Source organism: Danio rerio, chromosome 6 (assembly GCF_049306965.1).
Source record: "Danio rerio strain Tuebingen ecotype United States chromosome 6, GRCz12tu, whole genome shotgun sequence".
Classification (NCBI taxonomy): domain Eukaryota; kingdom Metazoa; phylum Chordata; class Actinopteri; order Cypriniformes; family Danionidae; genus Danio; species Danio rerio.
The window spans coordinates 54,931,299-54,951,948 of NC_133181.1; the positions used below are offsets into that span (position 1 = coordinate 54,931,299).

The 20,650-nt window shown below is 37.2% G+C and overlaps 1 protein-coding gene and 2 long non-coding RNA genes across 5 annotated transcripts in view; 2 read left to right on the forward strand and 1 right to left on the reverse strand.

Moving 5' to 3' along the window:
• Positions 1–7,882, forward strand: part of LOC141386368 (uncharacterized) — a 171,845-nt gene extending 163,963 nt beyond the window's left edge. For all 3 annotated transcript variants that reach the window (XR_012408243.1, XR_012408242.1, XR_012408239.1), the window contains one exon: positions 7,716–7,882. This is a non-coding gene — a long non-coding RNA (uncharacterized lncRNA). The remainder of the gene's footprint in view (positions 1–7,715) is intronic.
• On the reverse strand, positions 215–9,879 carry LOC141386369 (uncharacterized). The gene is made up of 4 exons (XR_012408249.1): positions 9,839–9,879; positions 4,376–4,483; positions 3,008–3,122; positions 215–2,908 (listed from the first exon to the last, which is right to left on the reverse strand). It is a non-coding gene; the product is annotated as an uncharacterized lncRNA (long non-coding RNA).
• Positions 9,880–10,008: 129 nt separating this feature from the next.
• ywhaba (tyrosine 3-monooxygenase/tryptophan 5-monooxygenase activation protein, beta polypeptide a) lies at positions 10,009–20,390 on the forward strand. Its single transcript, NM_001082798.1, has 6 exons — positions 10,009–10,145; positions 13,550–13,850; positions 17,357–17,480; positions 17,657–17,820; positions 18,032–18,127; positions 19,866–20,390. The coding sequence occupies exons 2-6, from the start codon at positions 13,557–13,559 to the stop codon at positions 19,920–19,922; spliced, it is 735 nt and encodes a 244-aa protein (NP_001076267.1). The 5' UTR covers positions 10,009–10,145; positions 13,550–13,556; the 3' UTR covers positions 19,923–20,390.
• Positions 20,391–20,650: the final 260 nt, after the last annotated feature.

Genomic DNA, 20,650 nt, shown 5'->3' on the forward strand with positions numbered 1-20,650 from the left:
ATAAGAAAAAAATATTCAAAAGGGGGCTATTAATTCTGCCTTAAACTGTATATATATATATATATATTGCAATCATGATTTTCCAAAGTAATACATCGCTTTGTAAACGTTTATTTATGATCATTTGTTGAGTCTCCCTATATAGTTGATATAGCGCTTAGACCTGGAAGCTGCTTCGCATGATGTCACACTTAACAAATGGAAACATGTTTTTAAAGCCGTTTCTCAAAATTATTATTTTGTCCGCTTCTGAACGGCTAAAGAAAAACAAAAAGAAGAGTTGTGGAAGAAGAGGAGTGGTCTAGTCAAAGTCCTGACCTGAATCCAATTGAGATGCCTTAATGCCTAAATTTGAGGATGACAATCAGTTCATCCTTGAAATCTCTGCAATATGGCTGAATTACAGCAATTCTGCAAAGATGCGTGGGCCAAAATTCCTCCGCAGCGCTGTAACAGACTTATTGCAAGTGAAAGAAAAGGCTTGATTGTAGTTGTTGCTGCTAATGGTGACCTAAACAGTTATTAGGTTTAAGGGGCAAACACTTTTTCACACAGGGCTATGGAGTTTTGTACTTTGTTTTCCCCTAATAATAAAAACCTTCATTTCAAAACTGCATGATGTGCTTTGTGTTGTTTTTGACTATTATTTTAATTTGTTTGATGATGTTTTTAAAGCCCTTTTTTCAAAATTATTATTTTCCTCCTGCATTGAGCCGTCTAGACATCTGCTAGTGAGCTCAAACTGAAGCGAACTTGGATTCTGCTGCAGGACATTGATCCAAAGCACACCAGCAATTACACTTCTGTATTATTGAAGAAAAACAAAATGAAGAGTTTGGAGTGGCCTAGTCAAAGTCCTGAACTGAATTCAAATGAGATGCCTTAATGTATTCCTAAAATTCGAGAATGAAAATCAGTTCATCCTTGAAAACTCTCCAATGTGGCTGAATTACAGCAATTCTTCAAAGATGAGTGGGCCAAAATTTCTCCACAGCGCTGTAACAGACTTATTGCAAGTAAAAGGAAAACGCTTGACTGCAGTTGTTGCTGCTTATACTCACCCAATCAGTAATTAGGTTTAGGGGGGGAACAATGTTCCACACAGGGGTGTTTTGTATTTTGTTTTCTCCTAATAATAAAAACCTTCATTTCAAAACTGCATGATGTGCTTTGTGTTATTTTTGACTATTATTTAAATTTGTTTGATGATCTGAAAGTGACACACATGCAACATACAGCAAATCAGCAAGGAGGCAAACACTTTACACTGTATATACATGAAATAAAGACCTGCAACAAATTAAATACAGCAATTGAGATTTAATCACAGCTGTGTCTGCACCCCCCTTTGTTTGCTGGATTGTTGCATCTATGCCATGTATAGTGTAAATGCAGACATCACATATGTCACTTTTAAAAGAGGATGTAAATGGGACATCACAAAAAATCGGGTAAAGCCACAAAATCAGAAGATTTACAGGGTAATTGCAGCCTTTGTTCGTGTTTTTTTAACTTGCAGCATGTTTGAGCTCTCTCAGTCACCGTTGAGAAAGTGTACTGATAACTACTCCTTCATTTTTTTACCCCGATCACCAGCGGTGTCTTGAATGATTGTAGACATTTGTCTTTCACATGTGCTGTTGACCAGAATTTGAAGATTAGTTTGAATTAATAATGAACGTTCATACTAATAAGAGTTATTTGAATCCTGATTGCTGTCCTGAAGTCACCCGTGCAGCCTAAATTTGGCTCTGACTCATACGTGATGTATAGCATCACTCAAAAAGCTTTGAATTCATCTGTCAAACATTCATACGCATTGTGCCGTGTGCGCAACTGAACAATGAGTATACTTTTTGAGATACAGAACAAGTCTGGTTATTCATTCAGTATATTTAGCTGCTGTAATGCAGAAATCTGACCTAAAAGGAATAAGCTGAATTTTGTTATCAAGTCAGCAGAACATTGTAAATAAAAAGTTTAAATCCTCCCCCTTTTTTGTATGCTTAAAAAAAAAATAAAAAAATAAAAATCCAGATTCTTATTTAGAAGATACAAGAAAATGTACACCCTCTGAGTAGAGCCGCTGCTCCTCCACATTGAAAGAAGTCAGTTGAGGTGGCTCGAGCATCTGTTTCGGATGCCTCCTGGACGCCTACCTAAGGAGGTGTTCCAGGCATGTCCCATGGGAGGAGGCTTTGAGGAAGACCCAGGACACGCTGGAGGGACTATGCCTCTCGGCTGGCCTGGGAACGCCTCGGGATCCCCCCCAGAGGAGCTGGGGGATGTGTCTGGGGAGAGGGAAGTCTGGGGTTCTACTAAGGGTGTACTCACACTATGTACAGTTGCCTTGAACCGGGCCAAAGCCACTTGTCCCCTCTCCTATCTCCATCGACGGCCCGCACTCACATTACATTCAGGCCTGTGTACGCTTACGTCATTGATGATGCGCTGTTCAGTAAGTGCTCTCGCTCAGCACAGTGGAGATTTCTCTAGTTATAGCGCTTTAGTTGCAGTGACACGCAGTCAGATATTTCACCGTACAGATCAGCCACTTTTGACGCCCATAAACAATCATAAAGTCCTCGTGCTGCAGGAATTAGGAGGTTTGCTGAAGGTGCAGCTGTCGTGCAGTGAGGGGTTTGCGTCTTTAATAAACTACGACCGTTTGCGTTCATTGAACAGTGAGAATAATTAATTAATGTACAATTAGGTGTTGGCGTGACTGGTTTCCTCCGCGTGCTCCGGTTTCCCCCACAGTCCAAACACATGCACTATAGGTGAATTGAATAAGCTAAATTGGATGTAGTGTATGAGCGTTTCCCAGTATTGGGTTGCAGCTGGAAGGGCATATGTTTTGTAAAACATATGCTGGATAAGTTGGCAGTTCATTCCGCTGTGACGACCCCTGATGAATAAAGGGAATAAGCCTGAGGAAATGTTCAAAAAGGACATTATGCCCAAATGTGTTTAGGAACATTTGCGTGTGTGTGTGCTCGCGGTTTACCTGTGACCTGGCTTTCGAGGTTAAAGGTCATCCTGATAATTCATCTTCTAAATTAATGAAGTGGATTTGGATTAATTGATCACCTGATAGCGTTGATGTGTTTGTTGCAGATGATCTGAAAATGAATGCTATTGATAAGACATGCTTTTGAAATCCAGGTCTTACTCTGAATAATAAGAGCATGAAGACTGACATTGAAAAAATCTGATGTGAGGAAAAAATTTAATAAATATTTTTATTAGAATTAGCCTGAAGGGGCTAATAATTTTGTCCAAAAAATGGTTTTTAAAAAACTAAAAACTGCTTTTATTCTAGCCTAAATAAAACAAATAAGACTTTCTCCAGAAGAAAAAATATTATCAGACTTACTGTGAAACTTTCCCTGCGCTGTTAAACATACTTTGGGAAATATTTAAAAAAGCAAAAAAAAATCAAAGGGGGGCGAATAATTCTGACATCAACTGTATATATTACTTACAAACATAATAAATAAAAAATATAAAAAATAATAAATAATTACTTGCATTGGATGAAAATATTAAATGAAAATAATGCAATAAACTATTATAAATATAGCATTTTTACCTATTATATATATATATATATATATATATATATATATATATACATATATATATATATATATATATATATATATATATATATATATATATATATATATATATATACATATATATATATATATATATATATATATATATATACATATATATATATATATATATATATATAAATGAGAGATTTTTTTTCAACACATTTCTAAACATAATAGTTTTATTAACTAATTTCTAATAACTGATTTATTTTATCTTTGCCATGATGACAGTAAATATTTTACTAGACATTTTTCGAAATACTAGTATTCAGACATTTAAAAACTTAATTAGGTTAATTAGGCAAGTTAGGGTAATTAGGAAAACTATTGTATTACAGTGGTTTGTTCTGTAGAAGATCGAAATTGATATTGCTTGAGGTGGCGAATAATATTGACCTAAAAATGCTTTAAAACATTTAAAAAAACTGCTTTTATTTTAGACAAAAATAAAAACAAATAAAACTTTCTCCATAAGAACAAATATTATAGGAAATACTGTGGAAAAATCCCTGCTCTGTTAAACATCATTTAGGAAATATTTGGAAAAGAACAAAAAAATCACATGTTGAATAAAATATAATTATTTTTCAGGGTCAAATTAGTTTTGGATTGTGATCATGATAATGCTAATTGTTTCTAAATCACTCTTATGTTGAGTTATACCTGCAAACTTGGTTCTGTGTGAGTGTTTCTCAGTCACTAAAGCCTCTGCAGACGGTGAAACTGTTTATTTAAAGCGTCTTCAAACTGACCTGAGATCTGCACTACACCCTGCTGGTGGCGTCTGAGCATTACACTGGAACACTTCATTTCAGTGTTATAAAACCCGCTGCTGAACTAGGTTGGCTTGTATTTTTGGCCTGTTAAAACAAGAGAAAGAAAGTGCACATACTCTTTGTCACTGCACTCCAATGAATACACAGAACTACATCTTGATGGCAAATAATAATAGAGAGTTTATTGCTGTTTAGTGTTAATTTACCGTTTGCATGAGCTTAGTGAATAAAAAAGTTATCAGCGTTTGTTTGAGCCAGAATAGTGAACAAGTGATTTTGTAACAGTTATCATGTGACTTTTCCCAGTAAAGTACAACAGGTGTCCTTTGAAACATTATCAAAACATTTCATGCCATAAAACAAATAATAAATTACACACCTTCATTATTCATTCATTCATTTTTTTGTCTTAGTCCCTTAAATAATCTGGGGTCACCACAGCGGAATGAACCACCTACTTATCCAGCACGTTTAACACAGCGGATGCCCTTCCAGATGCCTTTCTTCATTATCTCTGTGCATAATGCATGAGACTAAATCTGGATCATATAATTCTAGATAATTTTCTAATATTAATTTACGTGTATGCATTTACTTTATTTAATATACATTTATGTGTTTGCGTGACCAAAAATAGTAATAAAAAACAAAAGACAAAAGTTATGATATAAAAGGAATTAAAACTGTTATTTTTTGTATTTATTTCCGTTTCACTTCAATTAATTTTCATTGCTAATTATATAATATCTTAATTTATTATAATTATTCCACAAAATACGTTAAATAACACATTCTGCACTATTTATTCATTCATTCATTTTCCTTTGGCTTAGTCCCTTTATTCATCTAGGGTCGCCACAGCGGAATGAACTGCTAAATATTCCAGCATATGTTTTACACAGAGGATGCCCTTCCATCTGCAACCCAGTTCTGGGAAACATCCATACACATTCACATCATACACTATGGCCAATTTCATTCGTTCACTGATTTTCTTTTTGGCTTAGTCCCTTTTTTAATCCGTGGTCGAACAGCGGATTGAACCGCCAACTTATCCAGCATATGTTTTTATGCAGCGGATGCCCTTCCAGCTGCAACCCATCACTTGGAAACACCCTTACTTGCTCATTTACACATACACTATGGCCAATTTAATTTATTCAACTCGCATGTGTTTGGACTGTGGGGGAAACTGGGACTCGAACCAGTGACCTTCTTGCTGTGAGGTGACAGTGCTAACCACTGAGCCACAGTGCTGCCCCCATTATTATTATTGTTTATAATAGGCCTTTATAGAATGAAACAAGTATTTACATAGGCTTACATCAGTGGTTCCCAAAAGGCGCGGGGGGGTTGCTTGGTGATTACCAAACATCTTATATGTAATGTAATGTGTATTTATATATAGTGCATTTATCGTGAATGAGTCTCTCCACACCACCACCAACGTGCAGCATCCACCTGGATGATGCGACGGCAGCCACAGAACAACGGCGCCAGTGCACTCACCACACACCAGCTATAGGGGGAGTGGAGAGACAGTGATAGAGCCAATTCGGTGGAAGGGGATGATTGGGAGGCCATGATGGTTAAGGGCCGAGAGGAAATTCGGTCAGGACGCCAGGGTTACACCCCTACTCTTTACAAGAAGTGCCATGGGATTTTTAACAACCACAGAGGATCAAGACCTCAGTTAAACGTCTCACTCAAAAGACGGCGCTCACTGACAGTATCCGCTTGTTAAGTGTGACGTCACGCGGAGTGGCTTCCGGGTCCAAGCGCTCTATTCAACTGAATTGGGAGACTCATGAAATGGTAATAATAAACGTTTACAAAGCCATTTAATCCTTTCGAAAATTCAATTCAATTTTTTTCAATTCAACTTTATTTGTATAGCGCTTTTACAATGTAGATCAGTAGTTCTCAAACTTTTTTCATCAAGTACCACCTCAATTGTCTCTCCAAGTACCACCAAAATGAGCAGTATTGAAATATAATAGCGTAGTAGGCCCAGTAAAGCAGCTACAACTCTGCACAGTTAAAAAAACGTGGCAGATTACCTTAGAAATATGGGCTTTATGTCATATATGGCATATTATATACATAATTTTTGATTAATTTTTAAATGTTTGTACCATGTACATGACATACATCATTCCTCCGCGTACCACTAGAAGGAAGCCTGCGTACCACTAGTGGTACACGTACCACAGTTTGAGAACCACTGATGTAGATTGTGTCAAAGCAGCTTCACATAAATGGTCATAGTAACTGGAACAGTGTGGTTCAGGTTTTAGTGTTTAAGTTCAGTTCAGTTTAGCTCAGTTCAGTGTGATTTAATCATTACTGAGAGTTCAAACACTGAAGAGCAAATTCATAGATGCGTAGCTCTACCAATCCTGAACCATGCAAGGAAAATCACGATCGCAATATATATGTCCATGCCTAATATCCGATGGCCAGAAAGTAATTCATTGTTTTATAAATTGTTAAAATTTTGGTATTAGTTATGCAGCAAGCCCAGAGATTGTTGTGTACACTATGACTTTATATAAAATTAACTTTAATGTGCGATATTAATAAAAAATGATCATAAACGAATGATTTCTCCACCTAAGTGAATGGCGGCTTGGACCTGGAAACAGTATTACATACGTCACAAACACGTCACCACTTAACAAGCGGATAGTGTCCCCTTTACTTTTACTGGGGCATTAGGACTCACACAGACTGCAGGTTGAGCGCCCCCTGCTGGCCTCACTAACACCACTTCCATATGTTATTAAACTCTTAGAATTACCATAAAAAGACAAAAACAGTATTTAATAAATACATAAAAAGCAACATACAAATAAAAAGCCAGTTAATATTAAAATAAACAAATGAATAATGACATTAAAAAATGATATGGTTGTTAGACTGTTGAACTTTTTTGTGTTGTTGTCATTATGCTTGTGTTTATGGTAGTTCCTATTGTTGTGTGTGCAATGTTTGCATGTTTATAACCACCTCCGAGGATAGTGGGGGCCGTCAGTCACTGGAATATTTATTTTGGGGGTTGCGAGCTGAAAAGTTGGGAACCCCATGGCCTACATAATCCATAGGCAAGGCAAGTTTATTTAGCGTTATATATCACATTTCATACACAATGGTGATTAAACGTGCTTTACTTAAACACAAATGAAAGAAACAAATATGAAAAATAAAAACAACCATCATTTATTCATTGATTTTCTTTTCGGCCTAGTCCCTTTATTAATCTGGGGTCGCCACAGTGGAATGAACCGCCAACTTATCCAGCATATGTTTTACGCAGCGGATGCCCTTCCAGCCACAACCTATCAGTGAGAAAAAAACATTCATCCATCCACACACTCATGAGGGAACCTGGAGGAAATCCACACCAACACGGGGAGAAGATGCAAACTCCACGCAGAAATGCCAACTGAACCAGCCAAGGCTCAAACCAGCGACCTTCTTGTTGTGAGTTGATTGTGCTAGCCACTGTGCCACCGCATCACCCATAAAAAACAAAGAATAACATTTATTAAATACATATTAAACCATGGGGCGACAGAGGGCATTTTACCTCTAAAGGCCTGTGCACACCGAGACGTTTTTTGCTCGCGTTTTCCGTCGACGTTTAACGTGTCGCGACTAAAGGCTGATTTATACTTCTGCGTCAAACACCGGCGTATGCTACGGCGCTGACGCATAGCCCATCGCCGTGGCCGTCGCCGTCACTGACGTGCACATCTCAAAAATTGTAACTACACGTCGCAACAACGCGTAGCGCAAGCTCTGTGATTGGTCGGCTTGCTAGCGCCGACGAGTCTGGGCGGGACCGAGAGCCGCGCGAATGGCGCGAGCGATTGTTTACAAGTGTGGAGTCCCGTGGAGGAGCTCCGGATGGAAATTTTTGTTCTGTGTTTACCTCATGGTTAAAGTTGTTGCACGTCCGCCGGTTCCTGCCTCAAAATGAGCGAGTTTGAGTCACTTGTACATCCAGGAAGTGTTCAGAATAGCAAAACAGAAGCGAAGAAACTCGACACAGAGGAATATTTACACCTCACTGCCCACTAGCGTTTCGGAAGTGTTAATGCAGACCAACGGAGACAGCGCGCAGAAGTATAAATGCACAGCCACGCGCGTTGCATGCGCCGTGATTTGCGCCGGTAACTTGACGCAGAAGTATAAACCAGGCTTAAATAACAGGCGTCAATGTGATCGTGCACACCAACGCGCAAAACGCCAGGCGCAAAAGCGTCATTTTAAAAAAACCGCCTCATGCTCGTTTTTTTGTTTTGACGCACGCCGTCAAAACCTTCTCCTCCAATCAGATTGGCACTTTTGTTCACGTGCACGGAGCTGCTGAAGTTACAGTAAAATAGCACTTGGAGGCGCTCAAGCGCAAAACGTCAATGCGAGCGCACATTGAAGAAGATGCCCAGAGGCGATATGAACGTGGAGCTGCTTACTGCTCTTGTGAACACTAATCATTTCTTTATCGCTAGAGCTGGAGCTGCTGCTTGAATAATCCATGCTTGTTCAAGTCACCAGTAACTTTATTAACAATCGTGTAAACTTCCTCTCCTCCTCTTCTTCTGTATTATAAGCGGGTGCCAGAGGCTTAAAGTTGTGCAGCGCCATCTAACATCAAAAGAGTGATTTTGCATACTCTTCAGCTTGACGCCAGCGAAAAGCACTTGGGTTTGAGTACGGAAAAACATCTCGTAAAACGTTGACGATAAACGCAAACGAAAAGCGTCTCGGTGTGTAGGAGCCTTTAGATGTATTAGTGTAAACGGGGCCTAAGTGTGTATTTTTTGCGAGCGGGTTTGCGACGGGGGCGGGGCGAAGGATGGGCGATGCCGGCTCAGCATCGTGTTGTCTTTTGGCCATCGGCGATCGGCCAAACCCTAGTGAACAGTAAAATTAAAGTTTTCTGTTTTAGGATTTTCGATTTTGGCATCCTACCACAAAACACGACATGTTTGTTTGCTATTGCAAAACATAATTTCACTTATTGCTTTTTTCCAGTTGATGTCATGTGTGACGTAGGTTGGTAATTCCCCTATTAACGCATTCCTTCCAATAGACACCAATAATTAGCGTTGGCGACATCTAATGTAAATATCTATGAGTATTCAATAGCAACTTTACAAACTATTACAGTCAAAATCAGATGTTCAGTGCAGTGGCTAACTTCTGGAAAAACCAACGCTCTAGATGATGATTATTTATTTATTTTTATGTGTTAGAAATGTTATAAGGCCTTCATAGAACGAGACAAATATTTACATACATAACCCATACCTAATATATAATAATAATAAACGAGAAATGTCAGTTATCTTCACATAATCAGTTTTATCCACTGAGTTTTCTCAGTATGTGTTGTATATATGAGCATTTGAGCTGCATTTGAGATTTCCAAACCTGATTCTTCTCACTCGAGCTGTCGAGCGCCTCCTGGCAACGGTCGCTATGGTGACTGCCGACGTCACGCACGACTTCGGTTGCCATGGCCCTCGTGACGTTAGCGACCGTGTCAAACAGTGTAGGAAACCCCGCGCGGCGGTCGCCATGGATACTGGCGGGGGGGAGGGGTGGAGTTTAGAGGAAGCGGAAGTGTCAGCGCAAGCGGAAGTGGTACTGCCCTGAATACCCCGAGCAGCGAAACGGAGGACAGCTTGATACTCCCATCGTTAACAGACACAAATCAGGACTCGAAATATATTCCAATGTGAGTTACACTACCCGCGAAGGCCGCTCGTGTGATAGTATGAATATTAGGGGTGTGTTTTGCTGTATTGTTGCTCATGTAAGCCCCCCTCATCATTGTCAATGGCGGAAGGTGTCTATTGTGGTTTGGGGCTGGGTACAAGGACTTAGGCCGAGGCGGGCGATGAGTAGCGATTATTGCCGAATTATTCCCGATTACATCCGATTTCTGTTTGAACCGCGCTGTTCTTTGTGTAAGCGCGTTATCAAGCGAGCATCGCGCCAAACAACCCTCTCCCCGTGCGGGAGCAACGGCCAGCGGCGTCCCGCGTCTATTCAGCGCCTGCCCGTCGCGAAAGCTAACCGGCTAACCAGTCGATAGACAAATTAACCAGACGAGTAAATCATGTACGTCGGCATCAGTAACGGACTAATTTAATTTGTCTCAAACAATCGACTCGCCTGATTAAATTCCACTAGGGAATGTGAGTGAGAGGGCGTTGCATTGGTGGCTAAAACTGCTAGCTCGAGCCTCGAATATGCTGCAGTGCAGTGTTAGCCGGGCTAGCCGATTAAAACGTGCTAAATTAATAGATTATCAATGCCTAAATGCGTTTGAGTTAATTTTATCATGTAACACCAACGATTGGGGTTAAATAAAATCGCGAAATGATCGCTTCGGAGGATGGCGGACTTGTCGTCAGGACGCGTCGTGAGGGCCTATGTAAATAAATTTAGCCCGACACCAGATTATGTCATCCGCTAACTGATCAAACTACGCGTTATAACGGGCACTCCAAACATTTCTCGGTCATGTTAAGCAACCACCCATCACGTTTGCGGTTGTGAATTGGCCTCCAGGAGCAGGACGGGCTGTGTTTACTCGCCTGACACCGTTACCTGTGGTTCGGGTTCAGGACTCGCCCTGGGCGTTGGCACTTCCACTTGTATCGATAGCTGACAGGGTTGAAATTCCCACATTGGCCTTTTAGATTCACGGATCCTGAATGTATTTAATGACCTTGCATCAAAGGAGACAGGGAATTGTGCTGTTATGCAGAAGTCAGATACCTGGAGTTTAGGGTGTTTGATTTAGACTTTGATCAAGATATGCAGAGGCTGGTAAGCTAGTGGGAGTTTTAGGAATTATTATTATTAATTGAGTTATATTTCAGAATATCTGAAACCACTGCATCATTGTGCACTAGGAGCTAAAATTGAGGTGAAGCTGGTTTTATATTCAATCAGTTACAACTTGTGACATGCCTATCTATATTGTACTTTGAATATTTAGTCTAAAATCGCATGCAAGGAAGACTTCAAAACAACATTGGCACTATTTATTTGTTGGTGAACAATGTTGTACTTTGGTTGTTGTCTCCTAATATGATTTCACTTTAGAATTAGCTTAAAATGCATTCCTGTAATTAAATTAACAAGGAGAAGGTCTGAATGTGTGAATATTTTGCAAATTTACCCCAATGGTGCTAAAATATGATCTGACAATGTTATTGTGTGCAAGGAACACTCAAGATAAACCAAATGTTTACTATTGGACAAGTAATTAGCATTTGGTTCCTGATCTGTGAGTACACCTGGTGAATTATGCATGACTTCTTTTGGAAAAACACTGCAATTGAAGTCATCTCGATTAAATCTAATAATCATGACAGTCTAAGGAAAATGTTTTTTCCATTTAATGTATAGAAAATTGTGCATTTTACCAAATGGTCAGATTTCATTACTTTTAGTTATAGCCAAGAGATGATTCTCATCGGTGAAGAATCTTGTGTAGTGGAATCCAAAGACAAAACGAACATAAAGGATAAATAAATAAAAATGCTCTTATTTTGCATTGTTGTGGGATCAGAAGTAATTCTGCGTATGTGCCACTTTTTATATTTATATTACATAATACATTCAATGCCAATATGTCAGAAAAGTCTTTGTTTAACCTGCCTGGTTTTAGGTGATCTGCTCATTTCTTCATATTATCAGTAAATGTTGCATCCTCAGTTGTTAAATTTAGCAAGGAAAACTATTAGACAAGTAATTAGCATTTAGTTCTTAATCTAGGAGTACACCAGATGTATTATGCATGACTTTTTAGAAAACCATTACAATTGAAGTCATCTCGATTAAATCTAAGAACCACGATTAATAATCATGACAGGCTAAGAATTATTTTCTGTTTGATGGATAGAATATGGTGCATAATGGCCAAAAGGACAGATTTGATTAGTTTTAGTTCTAGCAAAAAAAAAAAAAAAAAAAGCTTTATCGGTGGAGAATTGTGCAAGTGCCGTGGAATCCAAAGAGAAAGCTAACATAAAACATAATAAAAAATGCTCTATTTTGCATTGTTGTAAGATCAAAAGTAATTCTGCTAGTTAAAAGTGTGCCACTTTATTTAAATTACATAATACATTCAAAGCCAAAAAAAAAAAAAGTCTTTGTTTAACCTGTCTGGTTTCAGGTAATTCTCTCATATTTGTCCATACTGTTGGTAAATGTTACGTCCTCAGTTGTTGTTTTGTGCAAGGAACACTTGAGGTAAACCAGATGGTTATTATTGGACAAGTAATTAGCATTTAGTTCTTAATCTGTGAGTACACCAGGTGTATTATGCATGACTTTTTTTTAATTTTTTTTTTTAAGCAAACCATTACAATTAATGTCATCTCAATTAAATCCAATAACCATGATTAATAATCATGACAGGCTAAGAATGATTTTTCAAGTTGATAGATAGAAAATGGTGCATATTGGCCAAAAGGTCAGATTTGATTAGTTTTAGTTCTAGCAAAACAAAAGCCTCATTGGTTGAGAATCTTGCATGTGTTGTGGAATCCAAAGAGAAAGCTAATATAAAAGATCATGAATAAATAAAAATGCTCTATTATTTTACATTGTTGTGAGATCAGACGTAATTCTGCTTGTTTAAAGTGTGCCAATTTATAAATTTTGGATGAATTACATAACGCATTCAAAGCTAATGTCTTTGTTTAACCTGTCTGGTTTCAGGTAATCCCCTCATATTTCTCCAAACTATTAGTAAATCTTACATCTTCAGTTGTGAGTTTACTGAGATTTACTTTGTATTGATCTCCGAACATTATATTATTGGAAAATGCCTTTTCACTGCCCCTCTTGCACAATCATTTATAAGCATCCCTCAGTATGTCTTCAATTTTTATAGGAGCCTAATTTAATAATAGTATCTGGTGCAGGTCTAAATAGTCATCAAGTTGAAGATCGACCTCTTTACTACAAAAGGAGGTCAGACAGCCTTCTAAGCAACCTGGCAAACCTGGCTTATATTTATTTTATGCGTACAGTCACTGAAGACTGGGGAATGTGCTCGACTAATGTATATTAATACATCTTTTATTTTATATTCTAACCTTTTATTTCTTATTTTTGCAGTTGCATCATGGACAAGAGTGACCTAGTGCAGAAGGCAAAGCTCGCTGAGCAGGCCGAGCGCTATGATGACATGGCTGCGTCTATGAAGGCCGTGACGGAGGGCGGTGTTGAGCTTTCCAATGAAGAGCGCAACCTGCTCTCCGTGGCCTACAAGAATGTGGTAGGCGCCCGCCGCTCGTCCTGGCGTGTGATCTCCAGCATTGAGCAGAAAACTGAAGGCAACGAGAAGAAACAGCAGATGGCACGCGAATACCGTGAGAAAATCGAAGCCGAGCTTCAGGAAATCTGCAACGACGTGCTGGTGAGATACTCGATGTTTGAATCTGAGACAGAAAGAAAAATGTTTGATTGTTTCCAGCTCAACGTCATTGAATTGAAGTAAAGAATCTCCGCAGAATTCAAAACCTAGACTTCTGAAGTTTTGTAGTCTGGTATGTAATATTAAATACTGTACATCAAGACCTGACACAGCATTAAATTCAGTGTAGCAGTGAAGTATTGCATGAGTTTAGAAAGTGACTCTTAAAGGGATAGTTCACCCCAAAATGAAAATTTACACAGTATTTAATCTCCTTCAATTGCTTACAAACCTTTGAGTTTCTTATTACTGTTGAACACAAAATGTATTTTTAAAAATGTTAGAAACCTCTAACCATTAACTTCAATAGTAGAATGCCAGATACTATGCAAGTCAAAGGTGGCAGGTTTTCAGCATTTTTCAGAATATCTTCCTTTGCGTTCATCTGAAGAAAAACTCATGTTTGTAATAAATGATTGAATAAATGACACAGTTTTCAGTTTGGGTGAACTCTCCCTTATGCTCAAAACGACATCAGGATATCTGCTGGGTCTTAATGTCTTGCATTTCAAAATCAAAATTTTAGGCCTTAAAGTCTTTAATTCACTGAAATATTGTGTTGTAGGTCTTAAACTGTTCTAAACGGGTCTTAATTTTTCTTCGTCCACATAAAGCTACCCAATCGGGCCAACACACATCAAATCACTATCATTCCATTTCAATAAAAGTTTTAGCAAAAGTTTATTTATTAAATCTATTAACCAATTGTATTTCTATTTATAAACGTGGTTTAATTATGTTCCTTAAAATAACATTTAATTATGTTTTAACTGGGCTGGGTGTTTAGCATTGCGGAAGTCTGAAGTTTTAATGATAATGGTCTTAAAAAGGTCTTAAAGTCTTAAGTTTAACTTGATAAAACCTGTAGAAATGCTTTACATGCACTGAAAATGCAAGTTTTCCTAACATAATACACAATTTTTTTCTCTTTAATTTAATTTGTCAGTTGTCAAGTGTTTAATGTAAAATAAATAAGTAAAAACTTAAGTGATGCATAAAAGGGTTATCAAAGTTAAATAAACGAATTAACTAAAGTTAATGTTAACTAATTGGCAGAAATAAAAATGCAAGATTAATAAAGCAGCAAATATTTGTCACGTTTTGTTGTTCAATAAAGTAAACATTAAGGCTGATCTATACTTCTGGGTAAAGCGCACGCGTATGCTCCTGCGCAGCCTGTCCGCGGTCACATAGCCCCTGCCGTGACTGTCGTTGCACCTCTCAAAAAATGTAACTACATGTTGCAATGACGCGTATCGCAAGCTCTGTGATTGGTCGGCTTGGTAGCACTGATGAGTGTATGCAGGGCTGAGAGCCGTGCTAGCCTGATGGAGCAAATGTTTACAAATGTCGAGTCCAGTGAAGGAGCTCCAGATTGAAAGTTTAGTTTTGTGTTTCCCTCATAATTAAAGTTATTGCATGTCCGCCAGTTCCCGCCTCAAAATGAGCAAGTTTGAGCTAATTCTACGTACTTCTACTTTCACACCAGCGAAGAAACTTGACACTGAGGAACATAACCTACTGCCAGCTAGTGTTTCGGAAGTATTATTGCGGAGCAACACAGCGTGCAGAAGTAAAAATGCACGACAATGCACAAGGCATGCGCTGTGGGTCATGCTGATCACTCGACGCAGAAGTGTAAACCATGCTTTACCCAATTTACAATGGGTAAATTGCTTTGGCTAATTTCTAAAAAAAAAATAATAATAATTTACTTTTTATATACTAAAACTAAGAACGAATTAATTTTTGTAAAGACATATTTAAAAATATACTAAACTAACCATATCTGACATTTAAATCAAAATGAGAAATCGAATAAAAAATAAAAGCTAATTCTAAGTCAAAATAGTATCTGCTCTATATTAAAATGATACACAGTTGCTTTCCGTGTTAAATTATATGTCTATGTTTTTCGTTTGTCAGTTGTCAAGTGTTTTGTGTAAAAATATTTAAAAACTTATTAAGTGATACATAGATGGGTTATTATAGTTAAATAAACCATAAAACTGAAGTTTTTTAAACTAATTGGCAGAAATAAAAATGGAATAATAAAGCAAATATGTGTCACATTTTGTTGTTCAATGAAGTAAGCATTATCTAATTTACAATGCAGAAACTGCTTCAGCTGATTTCTAAAAGAAAATGGTTTAATCTTATTAAAATAAATTGTTTCATTTTATACACTAAAATGAAGAATGAATTAAATTATATAGACACATATTTAAAAAATATACTAAAACAACCATTACCATATCTGAAATTCTAATGAAAATGAGAAATCGAATAAAATAAAAGCTAATTCTAAGTTAAATTAGTGTCTGCTCTATATTAAAAGTGATGCATAGAAAGGTTTTTATAATTAAATAACCCTAAAACTTAAGTTATTGTTAACTAATGGACAGAAATAAAAAATGCAAGATTTAAAAAAGCAGCAAAAATGTGTCACATTTTGCTCATTGAAATAATCGTTACTTAATTTACAAATGCGGAAACTGTTTCAGCTCATTTCTAACAGAATTGTTTACTGTAAAATAAAATTGTTTCATTTTATACAATAAAACTAAGAAAAGATTAGGTTGTGTCGACGCATATTAAAAAAAATACTAAAACAACCATTACCATGTCTAAAATTCTAATGAAAATGAGAAACTGAATAAAATAAAAGCTAATTCTAAGTTAAAATAGTTTCTGCTCTATATTAAAATAACACACAGTTGCTTTTCAGGTTAAATTGTACTTCTAAGTTCTTTTCATTTCCTTTGTGTCAGTTGTCAAGTGTTTCAAGTAAAAATAAGTAAAAACTTAGAGTGATGCATAGAGTTATTATAGTTAAATAAACCATAAAACTGACATTATTTTTAACTAATGGACAGAAATAATGCAAAATTAAAAAAAGCAAATATTTGTCACATTTTCATTGTTCAATAAAATAAGAATTACTTAATTTACAATGCGGTTTCAGCTCATTTCTAAGGAAAGGGTTCATTTTTTCAAATAAAATTTTCAATTTATGCACTAAAAACGAAGCATAAATTGTATAATATAGACATATTTTTAAAAAATGACTAAAACAACCATTACCATATCTAAAATTCAAATGAAAATGAGAAATCGAATAAAATAAAACCTAATTCTAAGTCAAAAGAGTGTCTGCTCTATATTAAAATAACATAAAATAACACACAGTTGCTTTCCGTGTTAAATTGTACTAAGTCTAAGTTGTTTTCAGCTAGAATGTTTCATATGTATCAGCAAGGCCGTTTTAAAATCAGAGAAAAATGTATAAATATGAAACTGATCTTATGAGAAATGCAATTTGTATGGATCCAAAGATGAACTCGACTGTTGTTCTTCCTCTTTCTAACGGCTAATAATTTTCATTGTATTTTTTCCCATGTATTATTAATCCTCATAGCTTGACATTGGTCTTGCCTCCTCTCTCTCAGGGTCTCCTGGAGAAGTACCTCATTCCCAACGCTAGCCAGGCAGAGAGCAAAGTCTTCTACCTGAAAATGAAAGGAGATTATTACAGATACCTGTCCGAGGTGGCATCCGGGGACTCAAAGAGAAGTGAGTTTGTTTGATTTGAAATGCTGCCTAAAAATGTCAGGTTTAAATGGCTGAAACAAAAACTAAGGCTCTGAAATAAACAGTTAGATGCTAGCCTGAAGAAACTGCATCAGGACATTCAGGCGGTGATGTTACGCTCATGAAATTGATTTTTGTGTTTTTCTATCGAATTACAGCCACAGTGGAGAACTCTCAGAAGGCCTACCAGGATGCATTTGAGATCAGCAAGAAGGAAATGCAGCCAACACACCCCATCAGGCTGGGACTAGCGCTGAACTTCTCCGTCTTTTACTATGAAATCCTCAACACCCCAGAGCAGGCCTGCAGTTTGGCAAAGACGGTCAGACGTTTTACTATCTGCTTGTTTAAATTTTTTTTACAACTTAATAGTTCTGTTCTGAGTATATTCAGTGTACCGTTTGTTTTTATAACTCAATTATAACTTCTATTCATTCATCAAAAAGATTATTCTGTTTATTCTGAATACTAAGATGTATATTTGCAGTGTGCAGGCACAGTGCACCTGACCTTCATTTTTACTTTTACCATAGGCTTTCGATGAGGCAATTGCTGAGCTGGACACCTTGAATGAGGACTCTTACAAAGACAGCACCCTCATCATGCAGTTACTAAGGGACAACCTCACTGTAAGTGTTAGCTTTCTGCTTTCTTGTTTACTTTTTTTTTTATAGATGTAGAAAGACATCAAATTGAATGAATTCAATGCAAAATTATTATAGGGTGGACAGTTTACACATGGTTTAAGAATATTAGTACGAGTTGGCTAAAGTACATGCACTACCTTACATAAGTCTTGTCGTTGATCCCAGTTGTATGAGCAACAAATAATAACTTGACTTCTAGTTGATTATTTGGGAAAGTGGCAGAAGGTCTATTTTTCTCATGAATCGTCTGTTAAGCTGCATCTCACTCATCACAAAAGACCAATTGGAACCCGCATGGATCCAAGATTCTCACTGAATTCAGTCAAGTTTTTTGAAAGAAAAAAAAATCAGTTTGGGGTTACATTCAGTATGGGGGCGTGCGAGAGCTCTGCAGAGTAGATGACAACATCAACAGCCTGAGCTATCAAGATATTTGTGCTGATCATTACATTACAAGCCACAGGAGAGGGCAAATTCTTCAGCAGGATAGCGCTCCTCCTCGTACTGCAGCCTCTAGATCAAAGTTTCTGAAAGCAAAGAAGGTCAAGGTCCTCCAGGATTGGCCAGCCCAGTCACCAGCTATGAACGTTATTGAGCATGTCTGGGTTAAGTTGACAGGGGCATTGAATATAAATCCAAAGAGTCTTGATGAACTCTTTGAGTCCTGCAAGAACGCTTTCTTCGCCATTCCAGATTAATTGATTAATAAGTGATTTGAGTCATGCAGAGATGTATGGATGCAGTGCTCCAAGCTAATGGGAGTCATACACAATATTCTGTTTCAACTGCTCCATGACTTTATATTCTATACTGTACATTATTTCTGTTAAGTGACAACACTTTTGTCTAAGCAAAGTCAGAGCTTACTGTCCTAATGAAATAATGAAAAATCAAGACATGATTATATTTTATTTTGGTAAAATAAGCGTAATCCAGAGGCCTTTGCCTTTTATAAAAGCCACTTCTGATACCAAATGACCAACTAGAAGTCAAGTTAGTATTTGTTGTTCCTTAAACTTGGAGATAGGTGACAACTTTTATTAGGTAGTGTACATACATGCATACAAACATGGACAAAATTGTTGGTACCATTCAGTTTTGTCCAGAATCATTAGTTTTATATCGAACACTATAACTGAAACTAAACTAATGAAAAGCAGATATTTTTGATTAATCATTACCTTTTCAAAAATGTATTTATTTGTGTTAATTTAATTGTATATTTATTATTGAAATGTTACTGCCATGGAAATAGTCTTGGTTGCTGACATTGCTAGAAATAATTATTTCATCATCAAGTTATTTCAGTGACCACTGTAATGTTTTTTCTTCAGTGGAAGAGGGTATCAACAATTTGGTCAATGTCTCTGTGGACATATTTATATTATATCAATTTTTATTTCACTGTGAATGCATAGAAAGTTTTGGCAACTGATTTACATGTACTTGATATGCATGGAAAAGTGAATATCTTAAAGGCCAGTTTTTGGTGGCATTTTATGAATTTAGTATGGTTGCCAGTTCTGTTTTATTCAACAATTGCATAATGAGCATAACCATTTTAGTTTATGATTGATATGAATTTCTTAGCACTTATATGTTATTAATATGAACAATGCAAAGACAATCCCATTAGGACCGGTCATATTATGGCTGTGCAATGATCGATTTCTGGTTAGTTTTTCTGATTTTTGATCAACGTCTTCTTTAATTTCTGCAGCTGTGGACATCAGAAAACCAGGGTGACGAGGGGGATGCTGGCGAGGGCGAGAACTAAAGGCGTTGCACTTCACTGTTAAATCCACCTACACTCTTTATCTTACACATATACAGCCCATAATTCCCTGCTCCATCCAATCCACCTCACCTTTATCCACCTTTCTGTATGACGAGCAGCATGAATTGTACCTGACCTACAAGTTTGTACCCCTGAGGCCACGAGCGGAAGGGCAAAGTTTGGTTTCTCTGACTTGTCTCAAACATGTCTGTTTGTGTATTTCCCCCCCAGACGAGGGAAAAATGGTTGAATAGTGGAGACGATTTCCATCCTTCCCTCCCCTTCCTAAAAAAAACCCTCCTAACATTTTTAAAAGGTATATGTTCTCTGGTCCTAGCAGGTTATAATGCATTATAGTGTCCCCTCCTTTTCCCATACCTCCCTTTTCTGTCTTTTTCTCTCCAATAGTGTACTGGCGATTGCTGGTTTTATTCAAAAGGTTATTAAACTGTCCATTAATTTAACAAACACTGTGACGTTTAGTTTTTCCACCTGGTTAATAACATGTGCTCAATGGGAACGGATTAGTTACGAGTAGCAGTACAATTCTGTTGCGATCTCATACAGAAGGGATGAAAACAGGCTGTATTGTGACACTGACTAACACGCATTACTATTACTCCTATCACGTGCATCCTTTTTTTAGCATGCACGGCTAACAACGACAAAAGGGACCCGAGGTTTGCCATTCCATGTCTGTTCAGTTTTAAGTTAAAGACATTCCATCA

Coding starts and splice junctions, on each gene's coding strand:
- ywhaba (NM_001082798.1), top strand. CDS start 13,557: ATGGACAAGAGTGACCTAGTGCAGAAGGCAAAGCTCGCTGAGCAGGCC. Junction 13,851..17,356: donor AAATCTGCAACGACGTGCTG/GTGAGATACTCG, acceptor CCTCTCTCTCAG/GGTCTCCTGGAGAAGTACCT. Junction 17,481..17,656: donor ATCCGGGGACTCAAAGAGAA/GTGAGTTTGTTT, acceptor ATCGAATTACAG/CCACAGTGGAGAACTCTCAG.